The following is a 19,151-nucleotide window of genomic DNA, read 5'->3' as shown; positions in this document are numbered from 1 at the left end:
TGGTATGCAAAGCTGATTACTTATTTTATTCAGTGGCATGTGGCTTTTCATTTCTCATATCAATTAGGTACAGGCTTAATGTTTCTTGGTATATGAGGGGCTGATATTTTAATTCCTAATGCAAACATTGTTTCTAATACATAATGGAGAATTAGTGTTCGTAATACCTGCATTGCTTCACATTACTTGCATACTGCTGCAGTTGGCAATTGGGGGACAGTGTGGTGCTGAGCTTAGATAATGGCCTTGAAATAGTGGAAGCACCTGCTGGCTCCTGGGTATTTCTATTACCATTATAATGCCATGCTGCTGTATGCAGCTCCTGGCGTTAGTACAGTTGACATGCCCTAATGTTTGCAGATGCATGTATATGTGCATAAATAATGAATTCAGTGTAAACTGTGCTGAGACACATAATTTGCAAGGGGTTGATATGTGTTGGTATGGGAAGCTCTAGAGATTGCTCTCATTGGTGATGCTGAGATGAATGATGAATATTGATATCATGGCCAAATTAACAAACTTGGTGTGTATTACGCTGCCACTTCTGCTGAGTCTTGGAGAAAAGTTATGGTTACCAGGAGGGATGAAACTCAGCACACTATGTACAAAAATTAGAGAATAAACCCCCCTGTACAATGTGGAGAACAGGGCTGGGGCAGTGCAGGTGGGTGACAAGTAGAAAAGTGAGTAGCCCAAATAAAAACTGGGGGGGACTGCTGTTCCCTGGGACAGTGTACAGCTCTTTAAGACTTTAGTGATCTAGACAGCTTCAAGGCAGGATAATCAAGACAGAGCCTAGTGTATAGCAATTAATGTAAGCTAGGAGGCAGGAGCTATAGAAAACTGGTAAAGCAAAAGACTGAAATCTATAGGTCAAATAGACAAAGACCATATCTTCTTAGTATATCCTCATTCTTTCAATGCATAGCAGCAGGATTGCTCCGTTGCTAGTTGAAAATAACTTTTAAAATAATGTCCTATTTCCTTGTCATTTCTAATTTTGTACATTGCTAACTGATGAATCGAAATCAAATACCACATTTTTCTGGCTAGGTACCATAAGTATTCTGTATGATGCCAATTCTTGGTTAGAAAAACACACTTGGGTGGTGCTCTGTTTTCTAAGTCTATTAATTAGTGTTACACAACAAAAATGCAAATCACCACCAACAAAAAAGAGTTAAGCCAGAAGCACATTGGTGGGTATGTTGGTGGCTTGAAGGAATTAGCACATTTTCAAGCAATTAAAAAAACCTCATTTACTTTCATTTAGTCTTTGGTATTTCCTTTGAAGTAACTTTCTAGGGGTAGGGAGGAATCTATTTAAATGGCAGAATTTAGATTTAATGCTTTCCTCTCAGCTTGTTTAAATGTATTATCTCCTGTCAGCTAAAAAAATATCTTGAGTTTACTGATTGATTTACACCATTATGTCAAAGCAATGAAATAAACTTCAAGCCTTCTCCCCCAAATCTTATGATGATGAAAATGCATTGAACAAGTGTTGAATTGGTATGATTCAAGGACAGTATTATTTAGTCAGAAGGAAAGATTGTCAAGTTGGTATGTTCATTACAGGAACCAAATGACAAAACTATTTAATTATAAGTGTGAGCAGTGTACAGTAACCCAAGGGAAAGTGAGGGTCTGAGCTTGGAAACTGTTGGATTTCTGGACATGTAAAAGGTTATTAGGTGAATGTAAATAATATTCTGTACTGGTCATCTGATCAGCTCTTCCCAAACATGTCTACAGCTGGTCTGTTTAAGTAATTCAAGCTGGCAAAACCTACAAGTGGCTACTTTGTCCTTTGGTGAGATTTATTTGCTGTGATTGAATCAGGCCTGTATTCTGTTCTTTCTACTAGCCCCACACCTGCTGCTATAAAACTGCAGCACTGACAGCTCTTGGCTACTGCTGGGCCCATATTATTGCCCTAGTGCGAAGCAGACTGCATGTCACAGCCTAAAATGAGCGAAGAGAGGTCAAAGACTCAATGTGCATGGGCTATTTTTTGAATGTATTTATTTTTTGGTACTGAAATTCTGTGTGTTTGAGTTTGACAGCCTGAATATATTTCTGAAGCAGTGCAAGTGTTTTTATCACACCTAGAATGACTTCTACCAATTTCTTTTTGAGTTCTGAGTGTTCAGTTAATTAACAAACAAAAGAGTTTCTACTTTTCCGATACTTAGCATAGTCTAAAGTTTCTTTAGCCTTCTAAAGAGTTCTTTATTGCATTCTTGAGCAAAGCCACAATATGGAATAGAATAATGTTTTCATTCAGTTTTGAATGCAATTTGCCATATCATTAGTCACTTCTGAAGAATGTAAACATGATACAATCTATTTCAGATGCATTATTTGACCAGCTTTTTTTAATTAAGAAAGCATGACATTTTAAATGAGTGTTAAATATATTTGTTGTAACAAAAGCAACTTCATAATCTGGAAGCAATTTGAGTATATTTAATCATATTTACTGAACAATAGCTTTAGTGTTTTCCTTGTACTTTATATTGCTTTCATCTGTGAACTTTTTTGATGTGTCTACAGGTTTTCACGTGTTAGTGTGAATTAATTTGTTCTTGTATTTCACAGGACTATTTTAAAGGAGAGTGGTTTTGCAAGGTACCTTCATTCAGCTGTCTTAATCAATGGAGCTATGCTAATTTTTGGTGGAAACACTCATAATGATACTTCCCTGAGTAATGGTGCAAAGTGTTTTTCTGCCGACTTCCTCGCTTATGATATAGGTATGTATTCTTCTCTTCTCATGTGAGTTTTAAGTACCACAGTGTTGCTTTCTCAACTCAAGCTAATGTGAGTCTTTAAAGTCTTGATCCCAAACACCTTCAAGTTATTTATAAATTATATGGTAAAATTAAAAGCAGTCTTTTGTTCTATAGGTTTGTTGTTTGCGGGGCAAAGCATAGTAGCTAAAATGATGAGGTTTAAAAAATGTGCCCAATACTGTGTTATAGTATGAGTAGTGCATGTGTTGTTGCTAAATGAACTGCAAGAGTTTGTGCATTTTTGGTGTTATGAAAGCATGTTGAACACAGACACTAGTGGTTATTTTTCATAATTAATAGCTACATAGTACAAATAAAATATGATGCTTAAATTAAAAAGAACAAAACCAACCAACCACCCCCCCCCCCCGAACAAAACAAAACAAAATCCCAAACATAAAACCCCCAACCAAAAACTAACACCACCACCTCCAACTGAAACAAACCCAACTTCCCCTCAGATAGCACTTGGGAGGTTTCTAAAAAGGTTTGGAGTTAGTGGCAGTTTGATAAATGCATTGCTCAGTGCTTATGTAGGGGCACTGCAGTGGGTCTGAATTGAAAATCAAGGGAAGCCAACACAGGCAGCAGTCTCAAAGGTGAGGTGAGGTAGTCAGGTGGTGATGCTCAAGAAACTGGTAGGAGCTGCCACAAGCTGAAGAGGAGTTTAGAAACATAGGAAGTTCATGCCACAAGAAGTAGAGTGTAGAGAAACACTGCCTGGGAGATGGACTGAGGTAGATAGCAGTTGTAGCTAAACAACACAGGTTGGGGGTGATGGATGAGATGCATGTGTTTTGCTGGGTATCTTCCTCTGACAAGTTGCTCCCCCATCTCCTGCCTCTTCCTGTCCTTTTCAGATCAGAGTATTCATTAAAAGATTGCTGCCTTTGAGAAGGAAATATGTTACTTGATCAGAATAACTGCCTTTGGTATATGTCTGTTTCACATATGTTTGTACCAATGCCTTACCCACAGTCTAACATGAGTGGTCTTCCTGAGCAGGAGGAAATTCTGGGGCATACTACCTTGTATAGAATAATGGGATAACTATATTAAATGCATCAGGGCAATAGTAGACTATAGAATACATTTGTATCCTTATGATAAGGATAAAAATGTTTCCATGGATAATAGTGCAATGAAAATGGCTGCTATTTGTGCTTAGCTTCATGAACAGAAATAGTCTTAGGATGATAGTGCTAAAAAGAGGTTTACTTTTGAAGTACCAAAGCCTGCTAATATACAGTATCAATGTCAAAATATAGAATTCATTCCCTGTTATCAGAGTTCAAAAGTAGAAGCGAAGAGTAGCAAAAGAACCCCACTGAAATTTGATGGCAACCAATTGGGAGGAGGCTGGAATGTCATTCAAGAAGAATGAGATGGTTGGAAGTGACAGTTGACATGAGATAATGGTTAATAGAACAAGGTGCAAGTCATACACTTAGGGAATGATAAAAAATCATTCCTACAAATTGAATGACAGTGGCTTGTGTGTCTGAGTCAGGAGCGGTGTGTGGCTGTAGAAGTGGCCTATATAGTCCTAATGAAAAGAAGGAGGAAGCATCAATACCATTCTCAAGGCCCTGGATATCTTTGTAGGATTTTGGCAACACACATTTAAGAAAGACTAACTCAAACAGGGCTCTTTCATGGCAAGTGGTATTAAGGCTGACTGGAGCATGAGGAGCCTTTAGTAGGTAATAAAAGGATGTGGTATATTTAATTTTGCAAGAGAGTAGCTGAGAGCAGGAAAGATTGTTGTTTATAAATATATGATAAGAATACACTTTGGAGGAAAACTGGTTAAGGTAAAAGACACTCTCAAGGCGAGACTACTTGGTTGTAAGCTTTCAGTCTGTAGAATGGTTCCAATCATTAGAGCTGTGCAGTTATGGAAAAACCTCCCTGTAGGATTGTGGAGGCTGTAAATCTAAGGGAATTTAATGAGTCCATATCTGTTTCCTGTCTTGTTTATTGCCACTGCTGTTCTTACCATAAATAGTTTTTCCTTTCCCTAATGTTCATGTTCATATTTTATGCATAGGCTGCAAATATAAACACACGGGTCATATTCATGCCAAAAAACACAACCACTTGTCCTGGGAGCTAAAAATTGGGGAATGTGTCAGAGCAATCTGTGAAATGGACTCATGCATGATCCTGTTGAGAGTAGCCTGTGGATAGTGCCTGGATCTATTCTTGACAAGCATTTACCAACTGATTACACTGGTAGGAGAGGGTGAGACAAGATCCTTTTCATAGGACTAGTTGTTGGCCCTTTATGGCTTTCTGTCTAGATATCAATGCAATGCATTTGCTCTCATACAAAAATGATCAGTAAATTAAGTACATGGAACATGTATGTGTTATTTCCTGTCAGTTTCACTGAGTGTGTGAATAACGCCTTTCAGAACAGTTGCATTTTTGACTGTATCCCTGTATTACATATTCTGTAGCTTCTTGTAGATGTCTGATGGTGTGAGTATTGATTTTTGTTCTTACTTCAGTTTACATCTGGTTTTAATTTTTAATGAAAAAGAGCTCCCTCCTCATTTTAGAGGATAATATTACTTATTGGTCTACATTTATTTGTAGAATGTACACTTGAGAATCAATAGCATGAATCCCAGGACCTGAATAAGTGTAACTTTGACTTTCATGCACCAGGAATTTTTGCTCTTACTTTGTGAAAATGTTGTATGCATTTTTCAAGTGGAACGAACAATACATTGTTTTTTCTAGTCAATTACAATACGTAATATGGTATTCATGTTTTCTTGCAAGTCATATTCTCCATGTGTTATCAACCTGATAAAATACAAACTAAACTATTGTAGTAATTACTCTTAAAAATAATTCTATGAAGATGGATTTGATTTAGACTTAATATTCTGTATTATGCATTTCACCAAATGGAAACCACAATCTCACAGCACGCATTATATAAATTCATACTTTTTCAGAAGTCAGTAAATACTCGTTTTACTAAAAATTAAATAATTATGTAATGGGTATGTTTCAGAATTATTTTTTACTTTGTATCATGAGTTTTTGAACAATGCTTGGAAGAAAAAAATTTATGATGCTATCAGTATCACATTTCCTAGATATCTTGCAAAGGATGGAGCGTAATACTTTGTCATGTAAAAAATGGGTGCTGTCTAGAAACCAGCTGAATCCTTGAGATAGAGCCCATACTATTTATGTTCAAGCTGGGCTATAGAATACTTTTGATTATCTCTCTTATTATATGTGACATAGTCATATGGATAGATGGCTTCAGCTTTTTATTATCCATGAAAATGCTTTCTGGTTTTCATATTAATGTGAAATGACTATCTGGGGGGTGTCATGGTTTAACCTCCACCAGCAGCTAAGCCCTGAACAGCCACTTGCACAATCTCCTGCACAGTGGGATGGGAAAGAGAACCAGAAGGGTAAAAGAGACAAAATTCATGGGTTGAGATAAAGAGTTTAATAGGAAAAGCAAAAGCTGCACATGCAAGCAGAGCAAAACAAGGAATTCATTCACCACTTCCCATGATCAGGCAGGTGTTCCGGGACAACAGAGCTCCATCACCTGTAATGGTTACTTGGGAGGACAAACACCATCACTCCCAATGCCCCTCTTTTCCTTTTCCCTCATGTTTACATGCTGACCATGACCCCATATGATGTGGGGAACTGACCTTTAGGTCAGTTGGGATCAACTGTCCAGGCTGCCCCTCTCCCTGCTTCTTGTGTACCGTTAGCCTGCTCACTGGTGAGGTGAGGAGCAGGAAAGGCCTTAAATGTGTCTAAGTGGGGCTCAGCAATAATGAAAACATCCCTGTGTTATCAACACTGTTTTCAGTACAAATCCAAAACATTGCACTGTACCAGCTACTATGGAGAAAATTAACTATCTCAGCCAAAACCAGCACAGGCAGGATTAATCTCAGTTAAGTTTATCTAAAAGGTTGTTTTCAAATACTATCTGGTAATACTGACTAGTCATCTAGTCAGTGGAGAGAGACAAGTATTTAATTAACACTTGCAATAGTATTGTAATATAATACTAATTCAAGTAATTAATTTTACCAAGCTTAGGTAAAATTGCATTTTGTTTTTTCCTTTTCTGGGATCAGTCATTGTTCTCAAGGTAGTGAACGTGGTCTACACGCATAAGTTCTAGACAGTTAAATGTGTCATGAACCAAGAACTCAATTCAGTCATTTTAAATACTTACTTCATGTGAATATACTTGTTAAAGCTGAAGACTTTGATATCTGGAGAATGTTATATGATGCCCTAATTTTCATAAGTAAATATTGTTTGGTGTGTTTACTTAAATAGCAGTAAACATACTTATGACGGGATGTTTCCTGCATAAAATGAGCTTTAAAAACCTGGCCTTGGGTGTGCTTTTGTTCTCTGATATTTTACTACAACTGGCCCCCAAGTTGCTCTGCAACTCCTTGCCGATCCACACATTGATTTCCTCGTAGCGATGACAGTGTCTGACCGAGCTGTTAACTGCTTATGTTATGTTGAAAGAGGAACCATGGCAATGGGGACTGGGCTGCCACTGGACTCAGTGTCAGATGCTGTGGTTGACTTGCAGTTTTCTAACTGATGTTAGTTATAGCTTTTCTTTATCTACTGTTCACCGGAGTGCCATAGTTACCTGTTCAGTATACAAAAAGAGGCTGAAAGGCTTCTGGTGGTGAGCTCTTGCCTGCTATGAATGTAATGTCAGTGTTAAACCTAGGATGTTTATTCAGTTCTTCTATTATAACACTTAGAAAGATACTTGCAGCATTTTTCTTGTTTAGAAAACTAATTTGAATAGTTATATATAGCAAAAATAGATATGCAGTGCTTGCGAAAGTGTGTGCTGTGTGACAGCTTTATGGAAATCAGGGAGTTACATAATAATGACAGTACAAACTAGGATGTGTGTGTCTGAAACTCTGGCTGCATACTTGTAATTAATAGGGATGTATCTTTCAAAATAAGATATTATCTTGTTCTTCAGTCTTTGCTGTGTAATTGTGTAACTATATATTAGGATCTGTATCCTAAGTTCTCCCAACTCCTTAACACTACTTTGCAATATATCAAAATTGCATACCATTGGGAGACTGAGACATGGTTGAAAGAATAATCACCACTGACTTTAATTTCTACAGAGTGCTTAGATCCCACAGAGATTAGTTCAAATGAATGTATAATAGAACTGGAGAGGAAGTGTGACATGCACAGTATTGATGTTTTTCTTATGTTTTCATCTTGGTACAAAGTGTGATGTTAGTTCAGTCTGCTTTTTTTCTTCAGCAACAATATCATGAGTTGATTATTGTTGGCCTTAATTTCAGGATTGTGTTTGCTGCCCACACAGATGTAGAGCGGTTCAGCCAGGCTAGTGTGCTGGGGAGCTTTTTCTTAGTACTTGGTAAATTTAATTATGTATATTATATAAGGAATAGAATACACTTCAGAGAGAAATCAAGGTGATATGTCTACCATACAAAGTTCTAGTCTGACTCTGCTCCAAAAAAAATATTAGAAGTTAGTGTAATGAGTCCATCTCAGTAATTGGACAGAATTCTGTGAGAGGATAAAAGTAGTGAAATAAATAGCATTCCATACAAGTAGTTTTTAGTTTTATTTAAATGTTTAAAAAACCTCAAATGAAATAATTTTGTGAAGACATCTCATTCTTTGACCATTACTAAGGGTTATTTGATGCAAGTCAGGAAAATTTGAGGATATGCTTTATACATGCATTTACATTAATTTGATCAAAAATACCGTATTTGAACCAGCTCCAGTGGGCTGAATGTGCTCCAGTATAATTGAAATGAGCTAAAAAACTATTATGGATTCTTCTTTTTGCTGTTGGCCTCCTGATATTGCAACAATCACGGAAAACCCTCCCAGAGAAATTAGAACTCTGGTAGTTTCCCCCAAAATACCAGAAGTTACACTATGAATGTCCAGTCACATTCCATCTTCTGGGCTGTACCAACAATCAGCTTTTTTGAGCAAGAATCCTTCTTGCTCTGTTCTCCCCTGTAGGTTTGGGAAGAATAGAGGGGTGCAGCATTACAACTGGTTTTTCTTTTACCCTCAATCTTTGTATCTGGTATGACTTTAAAAAACACACCATGTGTCTTTCTTTCTTATGTTGCCCTATAATTAATGTTACAGTGCTGATAAATGTATGGTATAAGTTTGATTTATAATTTATATGACCCTAGCATTATTGGAAGGCCATGTCCATGTGGATTTTCATTTGTAAAGGAGGGCTTTAGGTTCCCTGGGGAACCTGATGAAATACTACTTAAAAATAAAAAAACCTCAACTACCACACTATGTATTTATGTACATATATGTATTAAATACATACTTGTATGTATCTATATACACAAACGCACACATGTAAATGTTGAAGGACTTGTTTTCAGCCCAACAGCAGATAAAAAATTTCAAAGCTGTACTCTTAAAAACTTTAGGATATATTTTTGAAGTATTAGCTTGGGTTTAATAAGTCCTTTCTTTGTTTTTTAATTGTGGAACTGTGACACAGGGGCCCTCTCGGCCCCTGTTGTGGTTTAAGCCCAGCTGGCAACCCAGAATCACACAGCTGCTTGCCCATTCCCCCTCCCCCCCCCCCGGAAGGATGGGGAGAAGAATTGAAAGAATGTAACTCCCACGGGTTGAGATAAGAGCAGTCCAGTAACTAAGGTATAACACAAACCACTGCTGCTGCCACTAATAATAATAATGATAAGGGAAATAATGAGGGAAGTGGATACAACTGCTCACCACCCACTGACCGATGCCCAACCTGACCTGAGCAGTGAGCCAGCCCTTCTGGGTAGCTGCCCCCAGTTCATATAGTGAGCATGACGTGCTGTGGTATGGAATACCTCTTTGGTTAGTTTGGGTCAGGTGTCCTGTCTCTGCTTCGTCCCGCTTTCCCCTCCTCCCTGGCAGAGCATGAGACTCACAAAGTCCTTGGTCAGACTAAACGTTACTGAGCAGCAACTAAAAACATCAGTGTTATCAGTGCTGTTCCCAGGCTGAAAGTCAAAACCATAGCACTGCACCAGCTGCTAAGAAGGAGAAAAATTACTGCTACTGCTGAACCCAGGACAGCCCCCCATGGACTTAAAACTCTTGCATTTGTATTCCAATCAGAGTTTAGGAAAGTAATTTAGATTATGTCTTATGAGATACAAAATTTGTGGGTAAAAGTAGATTATTTGTATACACAGAATTAGAATTTAAAACAGAGATTCTAACTGCTGAGACCAGTATTTGAAGAAAAAAATAGGAAGAAGAAATGCTTTTTCTAGGCATAAGGATATTTATTTTGGTACCTGGCTAGAAGGTAATGTTAGTAAATATATTTCTGTATGCCTAAGACAGTTCCTGTAGTTTCAGTTTATGAAGTATTCAGTCTCCCTCCTTTTGTTTCATGTATGCCAATTGCTAAGGTATCTGGACACCTAGAAAGATATAGAGAATGACTGACAGGAACCTTTATGAAAACCAAAAGCTGAAATCACTGGAACATAGAAGCTGCTTCCATGCTCCCTCCTAATGGTAGTTGTATTTTGGCATTTTTTGTATCTATGGCAGAAGTGCAATAGCAAACACCTTTAATAGAATAACGTATTCTGCAATGTTTCTTTTGTAAGTCTCATCACACTCTAGATAAAATTTATTATTATGGTTTAATAATATGCAATTTCAGTTGCTTATGAAAGGCAGTATTTCATGTGAAACGTTGTTTCTTCTGGGGTATTCAAACATAGCTTAAATTTTTTTTCCCTGTTTGGAAAAACACTTCCAGATTATCTCATGAGATTAACTTTAGCTTCATTTGTAATCAAACCTATTGCTTGTGTTTTGCAATAAACCAAATTGTATATTCATAAACTGTTTGCTTTTAAAGTAAGTTTTTTCTAGTTTTTGTCATCAACAAAATGAGTAAGTTTAACTGTTTTAAAGATTTTATTTTAATGCAAACGCATCTGCTTTTACAATTCTCCCTCCTTACAATAAATACAAATAAATTATCAGTGTGCTGTGGCAAGAAAAATGTAAAGCAGTGACTACAATGGAAGTTTTATACATCCCTTAGCACTTAAGTCATAAACGTAGTTCTGGTACAGTCTGTAGTAGCAATTGCCTTCATATCACTGTACTGTTAGGAGAGCAAAACCAGAATATAATGCACTAATTGCTCCATTTAATAGTAAAGCTTAAGGTTGTGGAGTTCTTTTAATATTGCTTAGGGAGACACTGTTACATATGTAGGCCCTGCTGTAGAGGTTAGATCTATAGTTTAAATTCAATTCATGCTGCTTCAAACACATTTGCCTTTGTTTTCCTGAGAATAAGGAGATTCTTTATTATCTGAATAAAGAAAAATACTTATGCAGTGTGGGATGAATTGAAAAGTAAAGGTTTTTTTGCTTGTATCTAACCTTTGTGGTGTTATAGTTGTTTGTAGTGTTTAGTTGCCCAGTTACAAAAAAAAAAAGAGAACCAAACAGAAGATTAATATATCTCCATACTTTGTGAACCAACATTTCTTCTTTTACCGGAGTAAAACTAACTCAGTAGTTACTGGAAATATGTAAAGAGAAACGCAGAAGCGTAATCTGACAGTGTATTCTGCATAGTGAATAAGGCTGTGCTGTGGGTGTTGAGTGTGATTAATCAGAATCAATACATTGACATTTCAAATCTATTTAAATTCTTTAAATACTTTTAAATTGAGAAACGGTTTGATAATGTAAACATAAAGTAGGTAGCATTGTATTCCTTTTTTAAAAGCTTAGCTCCAAATGTTGTAAGATGTCACGAAACCCGCCTGCCAGTGCAGAAATACAGAGATGATCCTAGAAGTATGAAACACTGGTTGTCTCTTTAGAGACTGACCTAAGAACTTTTGCTCCTAATTTCTAATATTTTCCTAATTTATTTTTCACCCCTGTTTGGAGGAACAGCATTCCTTTGGAGTAGTGATGAATTACCTAGCTTGAACAGTTAGGGCACTTCCCTCAGAAATTAAAGAGGTATGTTTAAATCCCATTGGGTAGGAAATGAACCTGTTTCTCTTCTATCTCCAATAATTACTCTAGTTGCTATTCAATTATGTCTTTTTCCTTTCCATTCTTTAAAGGGAACAGTGAGAGTATCACTTTGAGAGTGTTCCACTTGCAAGTTCTGAGTGGGATGCTTCTGTCCAGTCTTGAGTACAGTATTGGGCATTACAGGGTGGGGGAGGGAAATGAAGATGAGGTGCAAATAAGCTTCTTTTCTGTTCAGTGCTTATAGTTTTCCATCTGAGTTTCTATAGTGCTTTCTGCAAAGGGAATATTTCAGTTCTATTCTTTACAATATTTTGTAGATTTAGGAGTTGTCAAGATTTTTAGGCTCGTTCTTTCAGTCTTTTCAGTTGTGTTGAAGATAATTGAGATGTGCAGTTCTCTTAGATTTTCATAAATCAGAATTTGAACTGGAGATAGTTGGATGCTCAACTTGGATAATTTTCAAAACTACCTCACTAACTTAATTCAGACATGAACTTAATGAAGCTGTTTTAACTTGCTTCTGCTCCAGTTCTGCCCTAATATTTAAGTAATAGATTGTTCAAAATTGGGTAAGGGTAAAATGGATGCTGCCCTCTACTCCTACACAGGTTTTTAATGGTATGCTCAACTATGGCTGAAGAGCAAAAGTCACTCATAAAAAGACTTGCAGGAGTAACAGGATGAGCTAGGATCCTGTATTTCCCCCATTTTTCCTTCAGTCCCATTTTTGTAAATTTGATCTTGGTTAAATATTTTAGAGCATATCTGAGCACTTTACTGATATGACAATGCTGGTGAAAAATGTGGTTGTTATTTTTCTATGAAGTCATTCTGGAATACATTCTAGTTATGTATGAATACATCATACTAGTTCTGTGTATATATATATACTCACTATACTATATGTATACTAGCATAATGTATACTATAGCATATTCCTTTTGCCCTACTGTATATGCTATTTAGTACCTTTGCATTGAAATAACTGGTTGTATTTTGGGTGATCTCAGCAATGGGGCTTTAATGGTCTCCAGTGAATTCTCAATTTCTCCTTCTCTGTGTCTCCATGTCCCTTATAGACAGCCTCGATTCCCATCCAAGTTCAAACTCTGACATTTTTCCTTACTGTTGCAGCATTGAGAACTTTTCTATAAAATGTCTTGGTCATCCTCTCTGATACCAGTAATACAATATTGCTGCTAGGGTGTAGATAAGAGGGGTACAGGTGACTGGATAAAAGACAGGGTATCAAGACCTGTCCTGTTGGAGTGTGGACCCTGTAGTGCACTGCCCCCTGCAAAGTTCAACTGTTTTTTTTCTCTGCCACCATCAGATGGATCACCACACATCTGATGCGTTTCTGTGGCATATTTAATCCTGTGATTTGTGTGGCTGGCAAATTCACTCTCGGAGCCACTTTTATATCATCTGGTAACCAATTTCATCTATGCTGGGGGGAGTATGAATATTTTTCTTATAATGATATAGTGTGGTACAACTTGTTCTTGAAGCGGAAACCTTTACTAATAGAAAGAAAACCCCCTGTATTCCTCGTTATACTTTTCAGTGACTACAAATTCTGCTAATCAGTTTGGAATGAATAGTATGACTCTTTCATCTGCTTACTATCTCTTTCTGTTAAAAGCAGTACATGATTCATGCTATATAGTCCATGACAATGATAAATATAACCAATAGCATATCTTCCACTTACTATCTGTATAATACCTTCAGAGTGCATGACATTAGAGGGAAGTATTTTATTCCTTGCTCCATAGAGCTTACCATACTTATTAGACTTACTACAATAAGAATAATGCACAGAAGGATGTAATATTGATAAACAAGGTTGAAAATGATACTGAGTTTGCTGTTTGCCCATTTCTTCTTGGAACTTTACAGTAAGTCTGGAGATTTGGGTACTTCAAAATGTTCTAAAGAAGTTTGAAGGCGATGGGCAGGGATAAATTCTATTTGGGTCTTTACTAAACCTCATAAGTAATCAGTTGGTTAGCTATTTTGTATTATTTACACTATTTTGTATTAATCAATCTGTAACGAGAAACTCAGATCAGGAATTTAAAGCTAAAGAAAATTATAATTCTTGCACAGTGTTTCCTTCAGTGATCAGTAGTTATTGAGAAAGCTGGGAGGAGATAAGAGGCAAGGCTATTTGTAGTGTGCTTCCCTCCTCTTCTCTTTTTCGTGTACCCTATTGAAAAGACCTGCCAGTTTGACAAATACCATCAGCTAGAAAGGAATTATTATACCTCCAGCCCTCAAAGATTTCTTATCTCAAAACTGGCCTTTATTAAGGTTTTCCTTCAGCATTAAATCCCACTTAAATAAATCTCTGAGTACAGGAAATACTATATGTTTGTATGTATGTTTGTAAAAATACCAAAAATAATGTGTAACGCTTTTCAAGATCAGATGAAAATTCATGTGGGTTTTCCTAAATTGTTTCATTTATCATCAAAGGCATATGAGCTCTAACATGCTGTTTCTGTTAATGTGCAATAACTTACAGCAGCAAGGACTTGATTTTAAAGTATAACATTAGGGTTTTGCTGGTTGGTTGTAGCATTAAAATGTTGGAGTTTCATAGCTTTTAAAATTGAAATATTTTTCCATAAATAGAAATTAAATTAACGATTGTTGATCATGTTTTTCCAATAAATAATATTGCTCTTAGTCTGATTTTTTTACATAATTCAAACACCATGGAGGCATCAAATGCCACTGTTATGCTGGGATATGAGGAATAGACAACTTTTATATTTAATACTATTCCTGCCTTCTTTGGAGACCTGTGATCATAACTGGTGCCCTAGTACTGTGATCTCTTCTGTTGAAGCTGTTTCAGGAACACCATCTCCTCACACCATTCTGCTGAAGAATGTAGTAGAAAAAATTTTTAAAAGAGAGCAATTGTGAGGAAGTTATGGTAATAATTATGAATAATTATGGTATTAATAATAACATAACTTTTATGATAATGTAATGTTAGCAATGATAGTAGCAGAAGGTAGAAGTTAAGACAGAGGCAAGGTTTTGGGGATATGGTGGCCTTATAAGATAGTGAATTAAGCTTACCAACTTTCTTTTCATTAAAACTACCGAATTCATTCCAAGTCTACCATCCGATGTTGAAATTATTGCTGTTTGGACCATCTGTGTTACTCTGGTAACAACATGCTTTTAGTTTCTGTTTCCGATTTATAAAAAGATGTAATTGATTTCTCTCTCACAGCCACAGTCTCAATCTGACTGTCTTTGTGGGCTCAGGCTGTGATTCTTTGGAAGCAGAAGTCAATCTAACACTGTATTACTGCTGTTTTGCCTATAGCTGTGCCATCCTGCCCCATCTCATGTGCTGAGTCCTCTCTTGTGTGACCTTGCATGGAGCAGTTTCAACATGGAACGCTAAGGGGGTGCTAACTGGTGGAAGTACTGCTGTGAATAATTTTCTGCATTGGAAGTGTCAGAACAGCAGCGCTAGAGGACATGAACTGTTCTGACAGTGGGAATGAGAACAAGACCAGTGTGGCCAGCAGTTGGTGACATAGGCTCTGTGTAACACTAGCCTTGAGAACAGTTTGTCCCTCCTGGATTTCCCAATACCTATTTTTGTTGTTTTAAGCTGGGAGGGAGGAGGGGTGTTTAGGTTTCTTGTTGGTTTGTTTGCATAAATTATTCCAAATTTTAAAGCTAAGTATATATGTCTTGTTTAGATGTGGCTGTCATTGGAATCTCTCAGGTAAATGAATTCAGCAATATTAAGTAAAAATCAACCTGTTTAATAATTGTATTAAACCCTTGAAGCAGTTGTGTTTCTGATGAGTTCCCCACAGTCTTGATGTATGCCAGCAACCTTTTCTGACTGTTTATCTCTGTAGGATGCTTCTGCTTTTCCATGATACTACTATTCTTACTTGGTAGCTGTCCTTGTTTAGCAGTAGCAGTCAGTTTTCACCTTCTTAGTAGCTGGTGCAGCGCTGTGGTTTTGACTTTTGGCCTGGGAATAATACTGATAAAGCTGATGTTTTCAGTTGCTGGTCAGAATGTTTACCCTGACCAAGGACTTTGTGAGTCTCATGCTCTGCCAGGGAGGAGGGGAAGCCGGGAGGAAGCAGAGACAGGACACCTGACCCAAACTAACCAAAGAGGTATTCCATACCACAGCACGTCATGCTCACTATATAAACTGGGGGCAGTTACCCGGAAGGGCTGGAACACTGCTGGGGTGGAGGGCGAGGTACCGGTCGGTGAGCAGTATATTCTCTTCCCTTGTTATTTCCTTTATCATTATTATTATTGGTGGTAGCAGTAGTGATTTGTGTTATACCTTAGTTATTAAACTGTTCGTACCTCAACCCATGGGAGTTACATTCTTTTGATTCTCCTCTCCATCCCTGGGGGGGGGGGGGGGGCTAGAAACTGTGTGGCTGACTTGCCGACTGGCTTAAACCACGACAGTAGCTTCTACAGGCGTGTACGTTATCCTCTTCTGTATATTATGGAGAGTATGCTGAGCAAGTGGGTCTTTTTCTGTGTGTCCTGATTCCCAGATTTATAGCTTTGCCACTGGTTGAAAAGTGTCATGTTATTCTGGTTTCAAACAATATAAAGGCAAAATTAGGTTAGTTTTCATTGAGAATATCTGAAAGGACAGCATAATTGACAACAACGTAAAATATGTGTGTGTATACATAGATGTATGTATAAAGCCACACTTTTATTTGGTTTTAATTGGAGTTGTCTATCTCCCTTTAACTCCTTATCAAATTTAGATTTAATCTTTACCTTTGTGAATATAGGAGCTTATTTTTTTTAAATGAGAAAACTGTAACCGCTGTGTCTGATATGAAAGTTGTCTTGAACCTGTCTCCAAAACCTCTTCTGATGACAAATTTTACAAATGCTTTGCCTACTCTGCAGAAAACTTTTTTTTGCTCTGTTTTAAGAGGATTTTATTGAAGTTTCGATCTCTGGGTGCTTTCTATTTCTGTTACTGTGGGATTTGAATATTTAAAGTCAGTAAAGCTCAAGTAGGAAATAATGAAGAAAGGGCTAATAGTTGTAAAGAACTAAAATCTCAGGACAGAAAAAACTAAATCACACCAAACCCACATTTATAAATGCTTCTACAACTGAACTAAGAGAAATGCAATCAAATACTTAATTTGTCATGAAGATACCGATACAACAATCATCTTGAACACTTGATGAAAAGAAAGTAATTAGTAATGTACTTACATAAGACAATAATGAGATGGGATGCACAGATGGAGGAGTGGTAGTTTATCTTAAAGCACATGTGAAAAGAAATAAGATCACTGTCATAGATGTCTCATGAAATACGTATAAATTGAAATCCTTTGGCTAATTTGCAAGCATGTAATGTTAGGGCAATGCTACTGATCAGTTGATTACAATGGTGGCAGTGCTTGTTGTGAGTGTTGAGATGGTCTGTGAAGGCAGAGGACTGTATAATAGAGACTTCTATGAATGTCCTCTGGCCTTGATAAATGCCATAATAGGTGAGTGTTGCTTACAGGTTCTTGGAGTAGCTACTTGACAGATGTATCTAAGAGGACTACCTGTTGATTTATTCTTGAGCAGTGCAAATACAGCTTCTCAGAACTAGAGCCTGCAGTGTCCTCAAATCTTGCAACTTCTAGAAGTGTAGAAGAATCTGTATGCATAGGAATTGTTTTCCCAGAAAATCTCAGTGATGCATTTTAAAAGGGGGATCTACCTAAAAATCCAAAGCCTACTTGAAAAGAAGTAAAACAGATCAAAAGTTTGAAAATGGCATTAACAGAGTGTGTTTAAGGACTGATAGTGTGTATATCACTGACCTGTGATATACGTTGATAAATGCATATCCCTGCAGATAAAGACTTTAGAAGAACCCTATGTGTTCTGAATGAATGGCATATTTAAACAGCACAATAAAGCAGATTATTAGAAGTGGGGGAAAGCAGCTTAGCTTTCACCAAGTGACAACAGGAAAAAAAGCCTGTCAAATCCTGCTGATTTTACAGAGCAATTTAAAACCCACTAGAAACTAATGTTAAGAATGGTTTTAAATACATCAGTCAAATTTTGTTTCAGAGGTTGTGAGAACAAAAGGTGATAAAAGCATGTTAAGGACATGTGATGACCATGAGGTATAGATGGTCTGTTTTTACAATGGAAAGCAGGAGTTACCTGCACTGATCCTTCTGGGTAAGGAGGGTTTTAAGGCAATAAAATTAGTTGATACTTAAAAGAGTATCTGATAATCCATTTTTCATATATTTTGCTGATTTTTAAGATTGTGTATGGTTTTCATATGCTTTTGTTTCATCTTTCAGCTTGTGATGAATGGAAGATTTTACCGAAACCTAATCTACATCGAGATGTCAACAGATTTGGTCACACTGCTGTTGTCAGTAATGGGTAAATGATGTCTTTTAAATTTTCCTTGCTGTTTTTTTGAATGAAAATTCTGTGACAGAAATTTTACCTATGTGAAGTAGTTCGATGCCATACAACTGATGTAATTTATTAACATGAAAAGCAGTTGCTCATCAGGTCTTTTCTTGTCTTAGGTAACTATTACAACTAATTATCAATCTGACTTGCTGTGGAATCTGTTCGATGGCTTTTTATATGAACCTTCTTGTGTACTGAGGTGTTTCCTTGGTATTGTGAACTACAGGGAATTGGAAATTCCATACCAGCTATAATCCTTACTGAGATGTGGTGGGAGAAATCTTCTGTTTGCAGCATGTTATAATTCCTTGTTCTTCTTCTATCATAAAATCAGAAGCTTGTAACTAAAACTTGCTTGGGAAAAGCAGGATTTTGATGATACTGATACAGTTGTTATTAACCACTTGTGGGGAAAAAAAGCTTGCCAGTATCTAGACTTTATTAAGATACTGCTTATCCTTTAGAAAATATTTTCATGTCATTTGTTGCATTGAGGAGCTCAGTAAAACGACTTCATCTAGAAACAGGAGATGTATTGGGTCTGGAGCTTTCTGGATTTGGTGGGTGAACTTCCTGGTTCTTCTACCCCAACCCCAAAAGATAAAATTGTAAGACAAATGTCACCTTTTCAGAGGACAAGTTGTAGAAAACTGTAGTCAAATTTAAAGAAATCTCTAAGTTGGCATGTTTCAGCCTCTTCTATGTGATTCATCACGCTAATGAACTCAGTACTTAAGTATACATACATAAGTATATGCAAGCAACTTGGAGA

The 19,151-nt window shown here is 36.9% G+C and overlaps 1 protein-coding gene across 1 annotated transcript in view; it reads left to right on the top strand.

Annotated features, from left to right (window-relative positions):
* The window catches only part of ATRNL1 (attractin like 1), a gene marked incomplete at both ends in the record, with an annotated part of 528,973 nt that overhangs the window by 90,301 nt on the left and 419,521 nt on the right, over positions 1-19,151 (top strand). The window contains 2 exons of the mRNA XM_080620626.1: positions 2,605-2,759; positions 18,259-18,343. Coding sequence (XP_080476752.1) covers positions 2,605-2,759; positions 18,259-18,343 — 240 coding nt within the window. The remainder of the gene's footprint in view (positions 1-2,604; positions 2,760-18,258; positions 18,344-19,151) is intronic.

Source organism: Psittacula echo (assembly GCF_963264785.1).
Source record: "Psittacula echo genome assembly, chromosome: 6".
Taxonomy (NCBI): domain Eukaryota; kingdom Metazoa; phylum Chordata; class Aves; order Psittaciformes; family Psittacidae; genus Psittacula; species Psittacula echo.
Note: the sequence above shows the minus strand (reverse complement) of the source record. Positions and strands in the feature narration are given on the sequence as shown.